The sequence below is a fragment of the Globicephala melas genome, chromosome 2 (assembly GCF_963455315.2).
Source record: "Globicephala melas chromosome 2, mGloMel1.2, whole genome shotgun sequence".
Taxonomy (NCBI): Eukaryota; Metazoa; Chordata; class Mammalia; order Artiodactyla; family Delphinidae; genus Globicephala; species Globicephala melas.
In genome coordinates this window covers 67,519,413-67,539,311 of record NC_083315.2, presented here as the reverse complement: position 1 = coordinate 67,539,311, position 19,899 = coordinate 67,519,413, and the positions used below count along the sequence as shown (strand labels likewise).

At 42.3% G+C, this 19,899-nt stretch overlaps 1 protein-coding gene across 1 annotated transcript in view; it reads left to right on the top strand.

Annotated features, from left to right (window-relative positions):
- Window positions 1–19,899, top strand: part of MAP2K1 (mitogen-activated protein kinase kinase 1) — a 79,144-nt gene that overhangs the window by 33,364 nt on the left and 25,881 nt on the right. Inside the window, exons 2-5 of the mRNA XM_030875197.2 lie at window positions 1,042–1,252; window positions 2,529–2,675; window positions 10,388–10,465; window positions 11,041–11,092. Of these exons, the coding sequence (XP_030731057.1) occupies window positions 1,042–1,252; window positions 2,529–2,675; window positions 10,388–10,465; window positions 11,041–11,092 (488 nt within the window). The remainder of the gene's footprint in view (window positions 1–1,041; window positions 1,253–2,528; window positions 2,676–10,387; window positions 10,466–11,040; window positions 11,093–19,899) is intronic.

Here is a 19,899-nt window from a genome sequence, read left to right as displayed (position 1 = left end):
GCTGCGGAGCAGCTAAGCCTGTGCACCACAACTACTGAGTCTGTGCTCTAGAGCCCCTGAGCCACAACTACTGAGCCCGCGTACCACAACTACTGAAGCCCGTGTGCCTAGAGCCCATGCTCCGCAATGAGAGAAGCCACCGCAATGAGAAGCCTGTGCACTGCAATGAAGGATAGCCCCCTCTCGCTGCAACTAGAGAAAGCCCACGCACAGCAACAAAGACCCAATGCAGCCACAAATAAATAAATAAATAAGAAATGGTAATTAAAAAAAAATTACTGTTAAATTAGGTGAGCATTAAAATTGGGGGAAGTCATCATACTCTTAAAGTTTTATTCTGAGATTACTCTGTCTACATTTTTATGCTAAATAATCAGTATTTGGAAATTATAGACATTGTATTCTCTTCTGGTTCATGTAAGAAAGATGATGTGGGGCTCTTAAAGAGAGGGCCTCGCCTTGTGTTAGCAGGTGGGTGAATGAATGCACTTTCATATGTTTCGCAAAAATAAAAATTTAGGTGTACCCTTTTTGCTCTATTTTGATTGACCTTGTTCCTGATCTGATCACATTGGAAGGGAGGGTTTCTACTGTGATTCAGTTTAGAGCCTGTTTTGATAATGTGCTTTGGTTTCAATTTAGTGGTTTTAGGAAATAGATTTTATTTTGTATATGGTGTTGTTAAAACCAACACTAGTGGGTCTTTTGATACTGGGGCTTTAAAACAAATTAAGGTGGCTCACTCTGGATTTTAGTAGATTCTGCAGTTCCTCTCGTAGGCTCATAGCATACTGAGAGAGAACTAATTCCCCTATTTTACAAATGAGGAGAGCAGGCCTTGAGAGGGGAAGTGTGTCTGTGGTGAGTTGTGTGGGGTGGCGGAGTGCAGTGGGTAGAGCCACAGCAGATGGGACCTTCCCCCCAGCTTCCTCGATCAGTTCTCTCTCTGGCCCCAGAGCTGGAGCTCTCCACAGCAAGAGTGCTCCTCTGGGTGGACTTCTCTGATGACAGTGTTGACCTGTGCTTCCTACTTTGGGACAGGACCAACCTGGAGGCCTTGCAGAAGAAGCTGGAGGAGCTGGAGCTCGATGAACAGCAGCGGAAGCGCCTTGAGGCCTTCCTTACCCAGAAGCAGAAGGTGGGAGAACTGAAGGATGACGACTTTGAGAAGATCAGTGAGCTGGGTGCTGGCAATGGAGGTGTGGTGTTCAAGGTCTCCCACAAGCCGTCTGGTCTGGTTATGGCCAGAAAGGTGAGGCCACTTTAAAAAAAAAAAAAAAAAAAAGACTGAATCAAGCTTGCCTTGGTGAACAGGTAATTGGATTATCTTTTAGAAGACCTGGGGGCCTGGAGACAAGGGTGGAAAGAAGACTGACTTTTCATTCAGTACCCTTTTGTGCTGTTTGAATTTTGAACTCATGTTATCTATTAGATTATAGATAAACACACTCATGATGTGTTAGGGTATTTATCCTGCTGCCCAGACTGGAAAATAACAGCAAGTGACCATTTGTTAGTTTTCTGTGTGCTCTGGAAAGAAATCTGAGATGCTCGTTTGCCATTTATCAAGAGCAGAAGCTGCTTTCATTTACCCAGCCCCAGGGACACAGAAAAAACACTGATTTCATGTTGTTTCTCCGAGTTCCACCGCTGCCAGTAGTTCCCCTTCATCTCCCTGCAGTATGACATCTTGGCTCCCCAACATGGCATGCGGTCTTCGAGCTGGACTTCCCTTCCTGGTGTTACCCTGGGTCCTCCTCTTTCTGTACAGCGAGGTTGGACTCTTGCGTGTTTCACAGCACACCATGTTCATTTCTGTCCACATATTTTTGCTCATGCTACTCCTTCCATCTTTTCAAACACTGCCCATCTTCAAGGGCCACCTCCTGTCTAGCCTTCACTAACTGCTCCCACCCGCGCTGGTAACCACTGCTTCCATGTCCTCTGACACTCATTGTCCATGGCTCTTTTTAGAAGCTCAGCCTTATCTGGTAACCATTTCATGTATCTGTCACCTGTTTCCCCAGCTGAAACAAGGGACAACATTGGGGGTGGGGTGGCGGGGAACATAAGGTGGCCCCTAAGGCCTTGGCTAAATCTCAACCACATCAGACCCCTAAGTCAAGGGTAAATCTCTAGGGCAGCTTAGATTGGCAGACCCAGTTCCTCATACCTTTCTGGTCCTACAACCCTTGAGTATCAACCAAGTCCTTAAGGCCACTTTCCCCATGTCTCGCAGTTTCACAGGTCCTTTTGCTCTTGGGAGGGGTGAGCCCCCTCTTCCTCAGTCTTGGCTCCCAGGAGTAGAGGCATAGCTGGCCACTTCTCCAGTGCCAACACCTGCCTTGGTATGTTGGCACTCAGTGCTCTGGTTGGGCAGAAACTTGTTTGTTAAAACTTGCCTGTTTCCTCTCTTCCTACCTTTAAGAGTTTAAGCATTTAAGAAAGCTCCTATCCATCCATCCACCCATCCATCATCCATCCATATATTTTTAAAGCTTTTCTTCCTTCTACCTTTCTTTTCCCAGCTAATTCACCTGGAGATCAAACCTGCAATCCGGAACCAGATCATACGGGAGCTGCAGGTTCTACATGAGTGCAACTCCCCTTACATTGTGGGCTTCTACGGTGCATTCTACAGTGATGGCGAGATCAGTATCTGCATGGAGCACATGGTATGTGGCAACCTGTCAGCCTCTGAAGCAGCAGCCCGGGAAGTGGGTGGCTTTGGTCTAATCTTTGGTCTGAGATGTGACCGGCTGCTTCCTTGTTCCTCCCTGGATCCAGATCACTGTCTTGGGCATGTGGGAAGCCTGGCTGTAGAAGTTGGAATAGCCAAGAAGATGACAGGCCTTCTTCCTAGGTCCCTGTCTCTTCAAAGGGAGGTGGCAGCAATCAGGTGTCCCTGGTGGTTGTACCAAGAGCACATCTCCCAGTTTTCTTGACCCCAAGATTTTGATGTGGGTGAAATCTGGTTAATATAGTTTAAATCCATTTATTACATGCCATGCTGTGTGCTAGGTACATGTTCTGGGGTTATGAAGATAAGTGAAACAGTCCCTGTTTTCAGAGAGTTTATAACCGGCTTTAAGAGCAGGGTTAGCAAAACTATTACTGATAAGCTAGTATTTATTGGGTGTATATCATATCAAGCACTACCCTAAGCAAATTAATATTTTATTACATTTTTATAACACCTTATTGAGTTGGGTACATTATCTACATTTTAAAAATGAGGAAACTGAGACTCAGAGAAATGCAATAACTTACCCAAGGTCATACTCAATTCCATAAGTGGAATTGGTAGAATTTAAACCAGTGTCTGACCCCAGTGTACTTTGTTGAATCTACCGGATAGTGACTGGGGCTCTGTTTCCATCCTTGATGGCCAGAATTTCAAAGAGAGAGGCTGGCTTCATGGTTGCTAATGCTTTTCTGTCCCCAGTAGGCAGCATGGCACAGGGGACTTTGGAATCTGAGATGTTTATTCATATCTCCCTTCTCCACAAAAATCCAAGTGGACACCTTGTCTTGTTTGCCATTGTGTCTCCAAAGCCACAGCAGGTGCTCAGTAATTATTTGTTTGCAGATTGTCACCTTCTTGTCATGACCTTGGGCAAGTTTCTTTATCTTCCTGATTCTCAGTTTCCTCATCTATAAAATGGCCATTATTATACCTGCCTCGTTGTAGTGAGGATTGATTAAAATAAGAGTTGTACGTCTTCCAGCACACTGTGTGACTCAGAGCATGCCTTCTGCAAACTTTAGCTTTTGCTTTATTGTCACTGGGGCTGACAGTTCAGAGACAAGGGCTGACATGATTGAGTCTACATGCTTCGGGGTTGCTCTGCTTTCAGTCCAGCCTAGTGTCCCTCAGCAACTTCTCCACTTCTTTCGTGACTCTCTAGACCTGCCCTCACCTCTGGAATGAGAGCCCCAGGGCCTGGTCTTAATGAACTCCAGGAGAACCCTCCTGAGAGGTTTGTCCCTTGCTGGTGCCCCCATTATTTTGAACATCTCTCCGTTTCAATGATCAAGAAGTACCATACACAGTGTTGCAGTCATGTGCTGACTCTTGTGGCGCCGTATGGAACGTAGGTTCTGAAACTGTCTTCTGTGCGTCTGAAGGTCACCGAGAAAGCTCTCGTTCCTTCTTGCTTCAAGGAGAGTGAAGCAGTCTCTGTGGGAAGCATGTGAATGTTTCTGGCTTGGTCCTAGCCTGGGCCTGGGGTGCTGATTATTTTCCACTTGGGTTTTAACCTCCCTTTGGTGGGGCGGGGGGAGGGGCCTGCTCCTTATCCTTTGGGTTTCTTGTGCTCTTCGTGCTGATGATGGTTGGTTTTCCAGCTTTAGCCCAAGAGTTGGATGAAGATGTGTAAATGGCACTGGAGGTCCTTGAAAACTAGAAGGGGAAGAGGGTGGAGGTGATGGTGGTCAACCAGTGATAAAACAAGAGAGGCCAGAGTAGCCTTTTTTCCTCTTGGGTCTTGCCAAAATAACAGAAGATGGGTGGTGGCATGGCTGGACATAATAGTAACTAGCTTTTCCATCTTCTACCACTTGTTGGGTCCTTTCCATGTTATGTGACTTCTTAATCACATCAGCCCTGTCATATGACATGGAATGACCCCCACCCCCACCCCAAGCTGGTAGATGGAGAGAACAAGGGCCTTGAGAGGTTTAGTAATTAGTCTAAGTTATATAACTTATAACTTAGTGTCAGAGCTGAGCTCTAACCAGTGTCTCTAACCAGGTCCGCTTTCTTTAAATTTCATAGTCTCTCCATGACATAATGTAAGTCGTATACTCTCTCAAGATTTTCTCATTTCTGCAGAGAAATGTTTGGACCGGATGTTCTCTAGGGACCCCTCCCCATGCTAACATTCTGTGTTTCTATGGTTTTTGGCACTTGTAGCCAGTCACTTGATTACATTAGTTAATCAACATGGGTTCAGCTTCACAAACACTTATTTTAGTGCCTATTAGGGCAAAGTGCCACACGAGCTGCCAAGGGGATGGAACCATTGAGAGCAGCGTCTCTGCCCCCGGAGCTGTTCACAGGCCGCATGGCTGTGTTCTAGGGCCTTCTCAAGTGAGGAGTATCAGTGTGGACGTGAGGGCTTCTGAGCACAAGGTATGCGTCACCTCATACCTGCTGTCTTCTGAACCATCAGAAATTCTTTCTTAAGTAACCTCCAAGTTCTGCTCCTCTCCCTTTAATAGAGGAACCAGGAGGCTGTCTGTAGGTTTGAGCATGGTTGAACTCCAGGGTGCTTGCTTCAGAGGTTAAGATCAGGCCCTAAACGTTGATAGTCAGTGCCCTATTCATTTATTTAGATCCTGCTGGAACCTCTTTTATTGGCCTTATGTGGCCTCTTGCCATGTGGAGTTCAGTCTTTCTGTCTGTGTTAAATTGACCTGTGTTGAGGCTTCCTCATTCTGGAATCCTTTCTTTTCTTTTTTTTTTTTTTTTTTTTGCGGTACGCGGGCCTCTCACTGTTGCGTTGCAGAGCACAGGCTCCAGACGCGCAGGCTCAGCGGCCATGGCTCACGGGCCCAGCCACTCCGCGGCATGTGGGATCTTCCCGGACCGGGGCACGAACCCGTGTCCCCTGCATTGGCAGGCAGACTCTCAACCACTGCGCCACCAGGGAAGCCCTGGAATCCTTTCTTCACTCTGTATTCATAGACCTTGATCACAACCTCATGCTCCTTGCCCTTGTCCAGCCTTTCCCTCCTGGAGGAGGAGATGACACAGGATGTCACAACGGTTGGTTTCCCATTCTCTTGGTCCATTTCTAGTACCTGCAGGTCAGTTGTTTTCCCCCATGGATTTGGCTCTCTGGGGATATTGAGATCCTGCCACGTAAGTCCCTGAAGCAGAAGATATCTCTGGAATTACCCTGGGAGGCCTGAGTGTGGAAAACTGACTGTCGGAGACTGGGAGGGTCAAAACCTTTCTGAGGGCCAAGCAGAGTGTAGGGCACCTATTAGGTGATATGTGTTGAATGACTGGATAAAGGAAGTAGGATGGGAGAGTGCATGGTCAGAGCTCAAGAGAGAGTTAGGGCTCAAGAGAGAGTTAGGGCCTTCTGTTCCTGGGTATACACAGGCTCAGAGGGCAGCTGGAACTGTCTGCTAACCCTAGTGGAGAGGCTCAGAGTTGCCAGGGACGGGACCCTGTAAGGAAGCAGTTGTGGCCTGAAGTTCAAGTAGCCATGCTCCAGAGTAGCTTTCTACTCTAGGCTGGACCCTCTCACCCCTCCTTGGTCCCTGAGCAAGCCCTCCTGCAGGAGAACTCCTGCGCTGGCTGCTTGTGATAGGAAATTCTCTGACCACTGGCTGCCACTTCTCTTTAGGGATTTCTGCTTTGTCTCAGCTTCCACATTTCAAAGGTGTTGTCATATAGAGCTCTGTTCATTAGCCATATCCCAGCTTCTAAGATTCTTTGGTTCTCTCCGTGTCACAGTCTTTGCATGATATTCCTTGTCATTGGCATTTTCCCCCAGCATTTTACTATGAAAAATTTCAAAAGTACAGAAAGTTGAAGGAATTGTGTAATGTACACTCTAAAGCCACCACCTAGATTCTGCCGTTAACATTTTGCCTTATTTGCTTTACCACGTACTGTCTACTTACGCACTGCTCAGATTGTTTTGTGGATGCAGTTTAAAGTAAATTTGTCATCAACGTGTATGGAGCCCCATCTTCTTAATGCACCTGGCTAGGGGCTGACCTTTCCTAGACATAAGCTGTGTTTGTACTGCCCAGTCTGAGTTTTGAGACCCAAGGGGTACATGGATGCTGCCTGATCAGAACAGGAATGTTCTTGTCTTTGGGGAAGTAGATTCCTACTCAGGTGGTAGCTGAGCAACCAGAGAACTGGGGACTCAGGGTTGATGTTTCTCATGCAGAAGTAAAAGCTTTTGAGCTCTTTCTTTCCATAAAGCATTTGTCTCTTCTGTAGAAACCTTCACAGAAGCACCACTGACTTAGTTAATAATTGGCTTCTAAAAATAAGCACAGTTTCAGCAGCTTTAGTCAGCGAAGGCAGGTCCTTGGCAACAGTGCAGTGGAATCGAAAGGTTGTGAGGTGAGTCGCAGGCAATACTGGCTGATCCTGATGTGGTTCATGCTTCTTAAATCCTGCTAATCCCGTTGTTTACTCTGTAACTCTGCTTGTAGCACAGAAGAGGTTAAAGGGTGGAAAGCCAGCGTTTCCTCCTTTTTGACAGAAATGTTTACCACAACCCCCAGGGAAAGTGTAAACCAAGACAGTTAGCTGGGCCGCCCTGTCCTGGCTGTGGAACCTGAGAACCACAGGCTAGCTCTTCTGCCTCGTTTGCATCTGATTTGGACAGAATTGCTCTGTTACCTAGTTTTAAGTGTATAGTCCTCCCTGATAATTAGGCAAAGTCGTTCAAACAAAGAGTCTGAAACCACATTCAACTGAAAGCAAAACAGAAATGGCTGGAAACTTTCTGCACTGGAGTCCCTGTTCCTGTCAGTAAGGGAAATTGAGAGGTGCTGTGGCATTTCTAGGAGCCTGCTGACTTGGGTGTGGTTACCTGGGCTGTGGCGCTGTCCTGATTTGGCCAACAGGGGCCTGTGTCATTGTGGAGGCAGCCAGGCTCAAAGGATGACTCAGACCCCAGCCTGGCTCACCGCCTGGGTTAGGGCTCTTCCAAAGGCTCTTGGAAAATGTGTGTTTACAGAGGAGTTCTCTTTGACTCTAGATTTATAATTCCATGCTCATATCCGTGTGGAGATTATGGCCCATTTGAATCTTAGGTTGAAGTTTGAAATCCTCTCCTGTGCTCCTTGGTGGTCTGACCCACCATTAGGTAGTTGTGCTAGGGAGTTTATCATGATGAGAAGTTTAACGTATTCAGGGGTGTTAGTGTGCATTTGAGTATACACCTGTACTGTTTTCTTTTTCTATCAGCATCCATGATCCAGAGTTGATCTGTGATAGAAAGTCATTGGTCCAAACTATCCTTTTTATAAGCATAGAACTTTTAAGTTGATAATCTATTTTTAGCATTGTTTTAGGTAACATTTCCTGAGAGCTCTGTATCCCTGAACGAGTCTTACCTATTTTCTCACCTCCTTTAGGTAGTGTTGTAGCTACCTAATGATGCCTTTGTACAAAATGGGCGCTCAGTAAGTATCTGTTAATTGACTTATAGATTTAATTCTCCACTTTCATAAATGAGGTCAGTAATTTTAAAAGGTAAGACATTTATTTATTGTAGAAAATGTATAAGCCATAGAAAAGCACAAAGAAGAAACTATCGCACAACAAAGACCCCTGATAATCTTACTATCTAGACTGGAACATTTTGGTAACATTTTTGACATTCTGGTTTTGTGTGAGTATATGCACACTTTTTTATTTTTATAAAAATGGGATTATTCTCTGTCCTTCTTTTCTTTATTATGTTATGCATTGTTCTGTGACCTTACATTGCATGGCTGCATCTTAAAGGCTGGGTGGTTTTGGAGGCAGGATGTCAGTGGGAACACCTCTCTGCCTCTCCTACCCAGATCTTGCCCACCTCCAAGGCTCAGCTTCCGTGTGTCACTCTTGTCGTGAGCCCTTCCCTTGGCCGCTTTGTCCAGGAATCGCTTCCTCCTCTGGGCACCTGTAGCAGTGTGTGTTCTCTTCATTCAACTGTTTGTTCCCTGCCTTGTTCAGAGGAGGATTTAAGGTGCCTTGCCTCTTTATGAATATGTTCTGTCTCCCCAGGCAGAGGGTATTTTTTCCTGTACTTATAGTTTTTCCCATTCCTAGTCCCTCATGTATCCCTCTGCCTTACACAGAGGTGATTAAGAGATGATAGTTGACGATGGTAGCTGCCCAGTGTAGACAGTGTACTCAGAAAATCAATCTGAGTTTGTAGGAATTATCTCTACTTCTAGGGTAATTTTATATTGTGACTGATAATTGGCTACACCCGAAGCCATAGCGGCAGGAACATATTTCTGTCTCAACACGTGAGGGTTCCTTGAGTGAGCATTTTTTCAAGATCTCAGGTTAAAATGTAGCCTCCACGGATGGGAAGGCCCTTGTATGCGAGCCCTACAGAAGTCAGCTTCACTCCACATGTGTATCCTCTCTTGCCTACTCCCTTTCCACCGCCTCTGCCGTGGGTCCTGCTCACGTCATCTCCGCCTGATCAGCTGCTTGCTAATTGCCCTGTCTCTTTCTCTCAGCTGCTATGGTTTGGGTACCTTTCCTTCTGTCTCCGTAAAGTCAGGTCTTAGTTCCTTGGTGGGGCTCCATGATCTGGCCACAGATGGCCATTTCCAGCCTGATCCATCCCTGCATTTCTTCATATGCCTACAGTGAATGAACCTTATGTCATCCCAAGAGTACTAAGCAATTTAATGCTTCTCTGCTTTTGATCTTGTTGAGATGCCCTGTTCTTGGGAATTCCCTGGCACTCCAGTGGTTAGGAGCGTGCTTCCGCTCTGTTCTGTTGTCCCCTTGCCCCTCTCCTTTTCCAGGTATGGAAATCATGCTCATTCTTTGAGTAAGATTTCAGCTCAAATGCTATCTTCTAAGTGAAGGCAGAATTCTCCCTTCTTCTGTGTGTGTGTGTAGCACTTTTACTATACATTTATTCTGTTTTGTTATATTTTATTAAGTCGTATATTTCTCCTACTAGTTTGTAAAGTTATTGAGGACAAGAGCTAGGTCTTTTTTGTATCTTTATTCCCCATAGAACCTAACAGTGCATGGCATTTTGTAGGATTTGTGGAATGAATGATTGCTTTCTATGACATTTTGCTTTGGATTTTATTAAATATAATTTGTTAGGATAATGCCAAATGCAAGTTGTGACTTACACAATGGTGACAAACTGGCAAACATTTATTGAGCACTTACTATGGGCTAGACATTGTTCTAAGGGCTTTATGTATATATGAGCTTGTTTAATACTTATAATAGCCCTATGAATATCATAATAGCCTTATAATTATTATCATCCACATTTTACAAGTGGAGTAACTTGTTCAATGTCCACTAGATAGAAAGAGTTGGGATGCAAATTTAGACAGTTTGCCACTAGAGCCTGCACTCCTAACTGCTTCTCTGTTCTGTCAGTTCAGTAGAATTAGTAATTTGACCATTGAATTAGTAATTTTTGACCACTAAATTAGTAATTTATTTAATGGTTATTCATAGGATTTGAGTTGTTAGTTGTTTGGCAGCTCCCACAATGTTTTGCATTCATGTCTTACTTGATATCTGGAACAAACTGAAGGGTGCCCTTATAGGAAGATATTGTCATGTGTGAGATTTACTTTCCTGCTGAAGTTTAACACTTGAAAGAATAGTTAGAAACATTGTCACTAAATGGGCTGGTATTCTTGTTTTTAGGATGGGGGTTCCTTGGATCAAGTCCTGAAGAAAGCTGGAAGAATTCCTGAACAAATTTTAGGAAAAGTTAGCATTGCTGTGAGTATATTGAGAAGTTTTTCTTCCAGGTTCCCTCACTGATAAGTTGAGTTGGTAGGAAAGGGACAAGGAGGAAGGTAGGAAGTCAACAAAGGGAAGGTTTGTAAGAAATGTTAGGTTTTTCACCAGAATTTTCTCTATCTAGATTCTAGATACAATCTCTCCCCCACCCCCCGCTCTTTCTCGCTAAAACTAGCAAAGTAGATTTCTGTATTTCTGTCTTCAAAAATAGGACAGGGTATCCAAAAGAATTCCCGTTTGTGGCATCAGAAAGCCTCTTTTTTAGATTGCAGATTTGGAAATAAATGAATTCAAGCAAAGTGTTTTTTTTTTTACAGTTGTCTAAACTTGCAATAATCAATTTTGCTTAAAAATCATACTCTATATACCATGTAAAAAGATGGTTTCTTGATAAGACAGGTTAAAAAATCAAAAGAGAGAAGAAAAATAAGGGAAGAAGGCAAATTTGTGATGTTAGATGAAATATTTCCTAGATCATTTTAAAATAGAGAGGTTGAGTATTTTCTAAACACCACTATTTCAGTTTCCATCTTTTTACATTTCCTTTCCCCTAGGTAATAAAAGGCCTGACATACCTGAGGGAGAAGCACAAGATTATGCACAGAGGTAAGAATTTGCTAGTTGTTACGTTTTGGATTTTTGCTGAAGTCTAAAAGTTGTTGCAGCCTCTTCTGTGTTTTGTTTTGGTATAAAAGCCATTTGCTAGTATTTTTGATTTTTACTACCACTCTTTGACTATTTAGTTTGATATCTGGAGCAGCAAGAACCATCCTCTTTTTAGTATGTGGTATACCTCTTACCCGAGGCTGTGACAGACCTAGTCACCCAGTATGCACAGACCAGATGCCCAGCTAGAACTTAGTTACCTAACCCCCAGTGTCCCTGGCTGCCCACTGGACTAGACTGTGCGTAGGCCCAAAGCCATGACTAACTGGTTATGAGTTTGACTCTAAAAGAAACTCTGGGTTCTTTTAATAAAGGTACACATACACTTATCATATAACCATACCACTCTTAGATATTTATTCAAGATAAATGAAAACATATGTCCATACAGACTCGTATACACATGCTTAAAGCAGCTATATTCATAGTAGAAATAACTAAAATGTTCTTCAACAGGCAAAGAGATAAACAAATTACAATATATCCATACAAGAGAGTATTATTCAGCAATAAAAATAACAGGCTATTGACACATGTAGTTTTGATGAATATCAAAAACACTTCTGCTGGATGAAAGAAGCCTGACCCAAAACAGTACAAACTGTTTCTATGTATATAAAATTATAGAGAAAACAACACAGACCTATAGGGACAGAAGGTAGATCAGTGGTTACCTGAGGGTTTAGGGAGAGATTAACATCAATGAGGCATGACGGAACTTTCTGGGGTGATGAAATGTTATATCTAGATTGTGGTGGTAGATACGTGGGTATATGTGTTTATCAAAAGTCAAACTTTCCGCTAAAGTGGTTGCATTTTACAGTATATAAGTTATACCTCAATAAAGCTTATTTTTTTTAAAAAGATGAAGAAGCCGAAGGAAAGACAGATGGAAAAACACAGTGCTCTCGGCCATGTCCCTTTAGCTACAGTGTGCTAATAGTGACAGGTCTAGGGAGGGATGGTGGAGGAAGAGAGTAGTGGACTGGTAAAATTGACTGGCCAGCTTATGAGCCACTATATATTAGGTAATACATTCTAAATTTTAGAATAGGTATTGTTTTTTTAATTAAATTTTTAAACTTGTAAAATATACATAACATAAAATTTATCATTTTAACCATTTAAAAATGTACAGTTCAAGTAAAATTTAAAAAAAAGAAATAAAATATACAGTTCAGTGGCATTAAGTGCATTCACATTGTTATGCAACCACAACCACCATCAGTATTCTTAAGATGTCAGTTTTGCTTTCTTTGATCTGTAGATTCAAAGCCATCCCACTGAAAATCCCAGTAGGCTTTGTAGAGTTGACAAATTTTGTCTAAAGTTTATAGGGAAATGCAAAGAACCTAGAATAGACCAAACAACTTTAAAAAGGAAAAACGAAGTTGGGGGACTTAGACTACCTGACTTCAAGGTTTATTAGAAAGCTACAGTAATCAATAGAGTGTTGCATTGGTGTGAAGCTAAGCATAATAGATCAAATAGAACATAATGAAGAGTTCAGAAACAGACACATACATAAAGAGTCAATTGAGTTTTGGCAAAAATTCCAAAGTAGTTCAATAGGGGAAGAAGAATCTATTCAACAGATGATGCTGAACAATTGGATATCCATATGCACAAAAATGAATCTCTACCATTACCTCACTCTATATACAAAAATTAACTCTCAGTGGATCAACTTCTAAAACTTCTAAAAGAAAACATAGGAGACTATCTTAGTGACTGTGTTTTAGCAAAGAGTTTTAAAATGGGACATAAAAAGTACAAACTATAGGACTTCCCTGGTGGCGCAGCGGTTAAGAATCCGCCGGCCAGTGCAGGGGACACGGGTTCGAGCCCTGGTCCTGGAAGGTCTCACATGCTGGGGAGCAACTAAGCCCGTGCGCCACAACTACTGAGCCTGCGCTCTGGAGCCGGTGCTCCGCAACAAGAGAAGCCACCGCAATGAAGAGCAGCCCCCACTCGCTGCAACTAGAGAAAGCCCGCCTGCAGCAACAAAGACCCAATGCAGCCAAAAATAAATAAAAATAAAATAAATTAATTTTAAAAAAAAACCAATGAAGTTTTAAAAAAAAAGCACAAACTATAAAGGAAAAACCAATAAACTGAGCTTCATCTAAATTAATAACATTTGCTTTTCCAAAGACACTGTGACAAAAGTGAAAAGGCAAGCCATGGACTAAGAGAAAATATAGGCAAAACATATATCCATCAAAGGACTTTATCTAGAATATATAAAGACCTCTGACAACCTAATAATAAAAAGATAAACAATGCAATTTTTAAAAAATGGGTAAAAATATATATGCTGTCTACAAGAGACCCACTTCAGACCAAGGGACACATACAGACAGAAAGGGAGGGGATGGAAAAAGATATTCCATGCAAATGGAAATCAAAAGAAACCTGGAGAACAGTATGGAGGTTCCTTAAAAAACTAAAAATAGAATTACCATATGACCCAGCAATCCCACTATTGGGCATACACCCTGAGAAAACCATAATTCAAAAAGATACATGCACCCCAATGTTCACTGCAGCACTATTTACAATAGCCAGGTCATGGAAGCAACCTCAATGTCCATCGACAGAGGAATGGATAAAGAAGATGTGGTACATATATATAATGGAATATTACTCAGCCATAAAAAGGAACAAAATTGGGTCATTTGTAGAGATGTGGATGGATCTAGAGACTGTCATACAGAGTGAAGTAAGTCAGAAAGAGAAAAACAAATATCGTATATTAACGCATATATGTGGAACCTAGAAAAATGGTACAGATGAACTAGTTTGCAGGGCAGAAATAGAGACACAGATGTAGAGACACAGAAATAGAGACACCAAGGGGGGAAAGTGGCGGGGGTTGTGGTGGTGTGATGAATTGGGAGATTGGGATTGACATGTATACACTAATAAAATAGATAACAAATAAAAGCCTGCTGTATAAAAAATAAATAAAATTCAAAAAAAAAAAGACAAGAAATAACAAATGTTGGAGAGGATGTTGAGAAAAGGGAACCCTTGTGAAGTGTTGGTGGGAATGGAAATTGGTGTAGTCACTATGGAAAAGAGTATAGCATTTCCTCAGAAAATTAAGAGTGGAACTACCATATGGCCCAGCAATCCCACTTCTGGTATTGGGGTATATCCCGCTTCTGAAGAAAAGGAAGACACTAATTTGAAAAGATATATGCACCCCTATGCTCACGGCAGTACTATTTACAATAGCCAAGATAGGGAAACAGCCCATTGTCCAATGACAGATGACTGGATAAAGAACCTGTGATACAGATACACAATGGAATATTATTCAGCCAAATAAAAAATGAAATCTTGCCATGTGATAACATGAAAGGACCTTGAGGGCATTATGCTAAGTGAAATAACTCAGACAGAGAAAGACAAATACTGCATGATCTCCCTTACATGTGGAATCTTTTTCTTTTTTGCATTACACGGGCCTCTCACCTGTTGCGGCCTCTCCCGTTGCGGAGCACAGGCTCCGGACGCGCAGGCCCAGCGGCCATGGCTCATGGGCCCAGCCACTCCGCGGCATGTGGGATCTTCCCGGACCGGGGCACGAACCTGTGTCCCCTGTGTCGGCAGGCGGACTCTCAACCACTGCGCCACTAGGGAAGCCCCATGTGGAATCTTTTAAAAAAGAAAAATCCCAGCTCATAGAACAGACTGGCGGATGCCAGAGGCAGGAGGTGTTTGGGGTGAAATGCCTGAAGGTGAAAAGGTACAAACTTTCAGCTATAAATAAGTCATGAGATGTCAGAAACAACATGCTGACCATAGATAATAATACTATATCGAATACGTTAAAGTTGGTAAGAGAGTCGACCTTAAAAATTCTCATGAAAGAAAAAAAAATTTACTTATATGTGGTGACAGATCTCATTTAGGCTTATTGTGGTGATTATTTCACAATATATACAAATAACGAATCCTTATGTTGCACAGCTCAAACTATCATAATGTTATATGTCAACAATAGCTGAAGAAAAAATAAACTATGATATCCTTGGAACAATAAAGTATCAGAACTAGTTGTGACTTCTGAAAAAAAACGGGTAAAAGATTTGAACAGACACTTTACTAAAAAAGATATGCGAATGGCAAATAAGCACATGAGAAGATATTCAACGTCATTAGGGAAATGTAAGTTAAAGCCACAATCAGTTACTGCTACACACCCACTAGAATGTCTGTAGAGAGTAACTCTGTTATTGAGGACATGGAACCACAGGAACTCTCAGTCACTGCTGATAGGAATGTGAAATGGTGCAGTTGTGCCGGAAAACAGCTTATCAGTTTCATAAAATGTTAAGCATGTATCTATGATACATTCAACCATTTCACTCCTAGGATTTTCCCTAAAGAAAAGAAGAAAGCATAGGTCCAATCAGGCCCTTGTACCTGAATGTTCATAGTAGTTTTATTTGTAATCGCCGAAAACTAGACACAACCCAAATGTCCATCAACAGTTGAATGCATAAACAAATTGTGGTATATCCGTACAATAGCTGCTTAGCAATAAAAAGAATAAACCATTGATAACTTGCAGCAGTATGGATGGATCTTAAAAGAGTGATGCTGCATGAAAGAGACAAAGCTGTGTCAAATACTGTGTGAATCTATTTACATAATTCTAGAAATTGCAGACTAATCTGTAATGACAAAATACAAATCAGTGGTTGCCTGGAGAATGAAGGAAGGGGAGGAAGGGAAGAATTGCAAAGGAGCATGAGGAAACTTTGCGGGGTGATAGATATGTTTATAATCTTGATTGTGGGCATGGTCATATATGTACTCATCAAGTGATACACTTTAAGTATATGGAGTTTATTGTATGAAAATTATACACCAATAAAGCTGTAAAAAAGCAAGAAGCAAAAAAAAAAAAAAAGAGAAGTCAAGTTGTTGAAAATCAGTGATAAAGAGAGATTCTTAAACACAGCCAGGGTAAGGGACAGTCACTTTGGAAAACAGTTTGGTAGTTTCTTCTAAAATTAAACCGTACAACCCACCAACTCCATTTCTCAGTATTGACCTAAGAAAAATGAAAACATTTGTCCGCACGAAGACTTGTGCACAAATGTCATAAGCATCTTTATTCATGATAGCCCCAAACTAGAAACAACCAAAATATTTCACCAGCTGAGCAAGTAAACAAATTTTAATATATTCAAACAGCAGAATACAGCTCAACAATAAAAATGAACAAAGTGTTGATACACACAACTTGGACAAATCTCAAAAACATTATGCTGAGTGAAAGAAGCCTTATGGAAAATAGTCCACACTGCATGATTCTACTAGAACTGTCAGATTTAATCCACAGTAACGCAGTAATAAAGTAGATCAGTGGTTGCCTGGGGATCTGAGGGGCTGGAGTGAGGGTAAACTTCAAAGCGGCATGACAGAACACGGAGTAATCAAAATATTAAATTTTGATTTGGTGGTGGGTTCACAGGTGTGTACGTTTTTTCAAAATGCATCAAACTATACACTTAAAATGCAAAACTGTAGAAAGCCTGCTTTCTAACTGCACTGGCTACATTTTGTCTTCTTTCCACTGACAATTAAGAAAGTGTCAGTAGGAGGTATGGTATGGCTTGAGGCGGGGAGCAGTTTTCCAGCAGTTTATGGACCTTAATCTGTGTTTTTTTAAAGACCTCTGTGTTTTATGTTAGAATATTTTAGTGTGTCAATTTCTAGGAAATAGGAGTAGCTGAGAGGAGAGGAGGAATCAACATTTCTTGAGCGTGGGGCTGTGTTCTGGGGCTGCGAATAATATGTGTAATCTCACTTAGAGGGACCCATGAGGTCAGTGTTGTAGAAGGATCTGGTGGAGTAAAGGTGTTCCATTCCATTCCATCTATAAAATGGAATCCTCTTGCCTGCTCCTAGGTTGCTGTGAGGATTAATGAAATTACATATGGAAAGCATCTGGCAAGGTGTTTTGCATATAGAAGGGCCTAACAAATGCTAATTGCCCTTCTTATTCCTTTATATAAATTGTGAGGAAACTGAGATCCAGTGAGATTGAATTCCTTTTTTGAGCTGCACCTTTGCTCCTATTATTGCCTTTCCTGGCAATGCTGATTTTCTAATCCCCACCCCACGCCCTCACACTCATAACTTTGTTAGACTAAGTCTGCTCATCCTTTTTTTTTTTAATATATCAATATATCATGTCTATGTTTTTTTAATTGAAGTATAGTTGATTTACAATGTTAATTTCTGCTACACAGCAAAGTGATTCAGTTATACGTATATATGCATTCTTTTTTTTCATATTCTTTTCCATTATGGTTTATCACAGGATATTGAATGTAGTTCCCTGTGCTATACAGTAGGACTTTGTTGTTTATCCATTCTATATGCTAATCCTTTTTTAAGTATTATGGCACGGAGGCTTGGGAGTCAGCCAGTTAAAGTTGAAATCCTAACTCCCTTACAGATAGGGTGTATAAACTCTCTGAGTTATTTATTCATCTGTAAAATGAGGATAATTCATGCCAAAGAGCGATAATTGCAAATTATATACTTATATAGTCGTGAAAATTAGTCAAAGTCGTTAATGAATGATAGCTAATTGTAATAATGTTACTGTTTAGCTCAAACATCTCTTCTTACAAGAAGCTTTCCCATGAACCAGCCCCTTCCCTAAGTGGATTAAGTGTTCTGCCTCTGTATTCCTTTGACACAGTGTCCATCCGTTTCTTGTAAAAAATAATGATCGTTGTTTACTGAGGACCTGGTACGTGCCAAGTGCTGTATTAGGTGCTTTATGCAACTTATCTCACTTATTATTCCAAACAACCTTCTGAAATAGGTGTTTTTCCTGTTTTATAGATGTAGAAACCAAAGCTCAGAGAGTTTATATGTCTCTCTCGCTAGTCTGTGAATTTCTTCAAATCAGGGAACACGTCGAATTCATCTTTGTATCCCTAGTCCCCAACATGATAGCAGACTAGGTCCTCCTGAAAGGTCTGTTAAATGGGTGGGTGTGTGACTGACTTGTGCCAGAACACACAGGAATCAACAGTGAAGCTGGGCTAAGAACCCACGTCTTCTGCTTTTAACCCAGTCATGAATCTAGTCCTGGTTTTTTCTCTACCATGTACCTAGTATGTGCCATGCTCTGCGTTGCTGATGGAGGGCTCACTTTATTTTCATTGCAAAGAGAGGAAGGTTTCAGCTCATTCCTGGAATAACCGGCTTGCTTTCCCCTTCCGCCTGGTGCTGCTGCTCCCACTCTCCCAGGAATTTCTTTTCTGGCTCCACCAGTTATTGCTGTTTGGCATGCAGAGCTGCTTTGTGAGCCAGACGGGTCTCTGGACAGATGTCTTGGTGGCGGGTTCACTCCCTGCCCAGCCGAGAAGGGGGAGTCGCTAGAAGGACTTCTGCTCCAGTGAGCAGTGTGTGTGCAGGCAGCCTTGGCCTGGCCGCTCAGCTTTTCAGCCTCCTGCTGTTTGTGGGTCTTCTCCAGAAAGAATCCTGAAAGAATTCACTGGAAGGCCTGGCCTGGAAATGGTACTCTTACACAACTCGATTCCTTAGCCAGAAGCACAATGAGTGAACGATTCCTGGAAGCTGAGTTAGGGTGAGAATGAGAGAGAGAGACTCTCTGCCTCTGTCTTTAGGCTTTCTCACTGCCAGTAAGTTCCTCCTCTGCTCTAAATATATTCTTTCCTGATGAAATTTAAACTCCGTTTCTTCTCATTCTGTCCTTGAGGAAAAAAGGGGAAGAATAAAGAGGCTTTTTCTCTGCCTCATGTTTTTTAAAATTCTTTACTTGTTGATACTGACTTGGTGGGGATAGCTCAGTGATTATTTCAGTTAGTTTTTGCTGTGTAATAAACCACACCAACACTTAGTAGTTTTAAAACAACAACAGCTTATTACCTTGTACAGTTCTGTGGGATGGCAGGGCCTTCTTCCCCATGTTTTCAGTCATCCTCTGGGAGGCTAAACCCTTGGCTTCTTCCCATGACGGTTTCAGTAGCAAGTATTGGTAACCCCAATACTCAAGCACCATTTAAGCATGTGCTTGTGTCAGGTTTTTTTGTAATGTCTTATTGGCTAAAGCAAGTCACGTGGCCAAGCCAAGATTCAGAAAGTAGAGGGATGCACTTTATCTCTTGTTGGGAGGAGCTACAAAATATTGTGGCCAGTTTTTTCACTCTGTCACAGTGATAGAAGTTCAGGGGTCTAATGCTGACTGTGCTACTTACTGTGTAACCTTGGGCAAGTAATTTAACTTCTCCAAACCTCAGAAAAGTGGAGAAAATAGAGCCTACTTAAAGGTTGTGAGGATTGAGATAATGCCTGCAAAGCACTTAGAATAGTGCTTGACACATGGTAGACACTTAATGTACGTTAGCTGCTGCTTAGCAGATGAATCAGTAGGTTTTTATGATTGCCAACAACAGAAACCAGCCTAACTTGGTTTAGGCTTCTCAAAACATATTCACTGGAAGGAGCCTGGAAAAGTATAGAGAAGCCTTTGAAAAGCTGAACCCCCAGACTGTGTTGGGATAGGGACCAGGGAGGGCTGCTCTGGTTTGGGTGGCTGGGTCACTCAGGCAGAAAAGCAGCTGCCCGAGTCCACGGCTCCCGCAGGGGTGCTGCTGCTGGGCCAGCGGGCCCTTCTTCGCCTCACTGGGGGGGGCTGCAGGCTGAGTCACCTCCCACAGGGGGCCACTGTGACTGCCCCTAAGCGT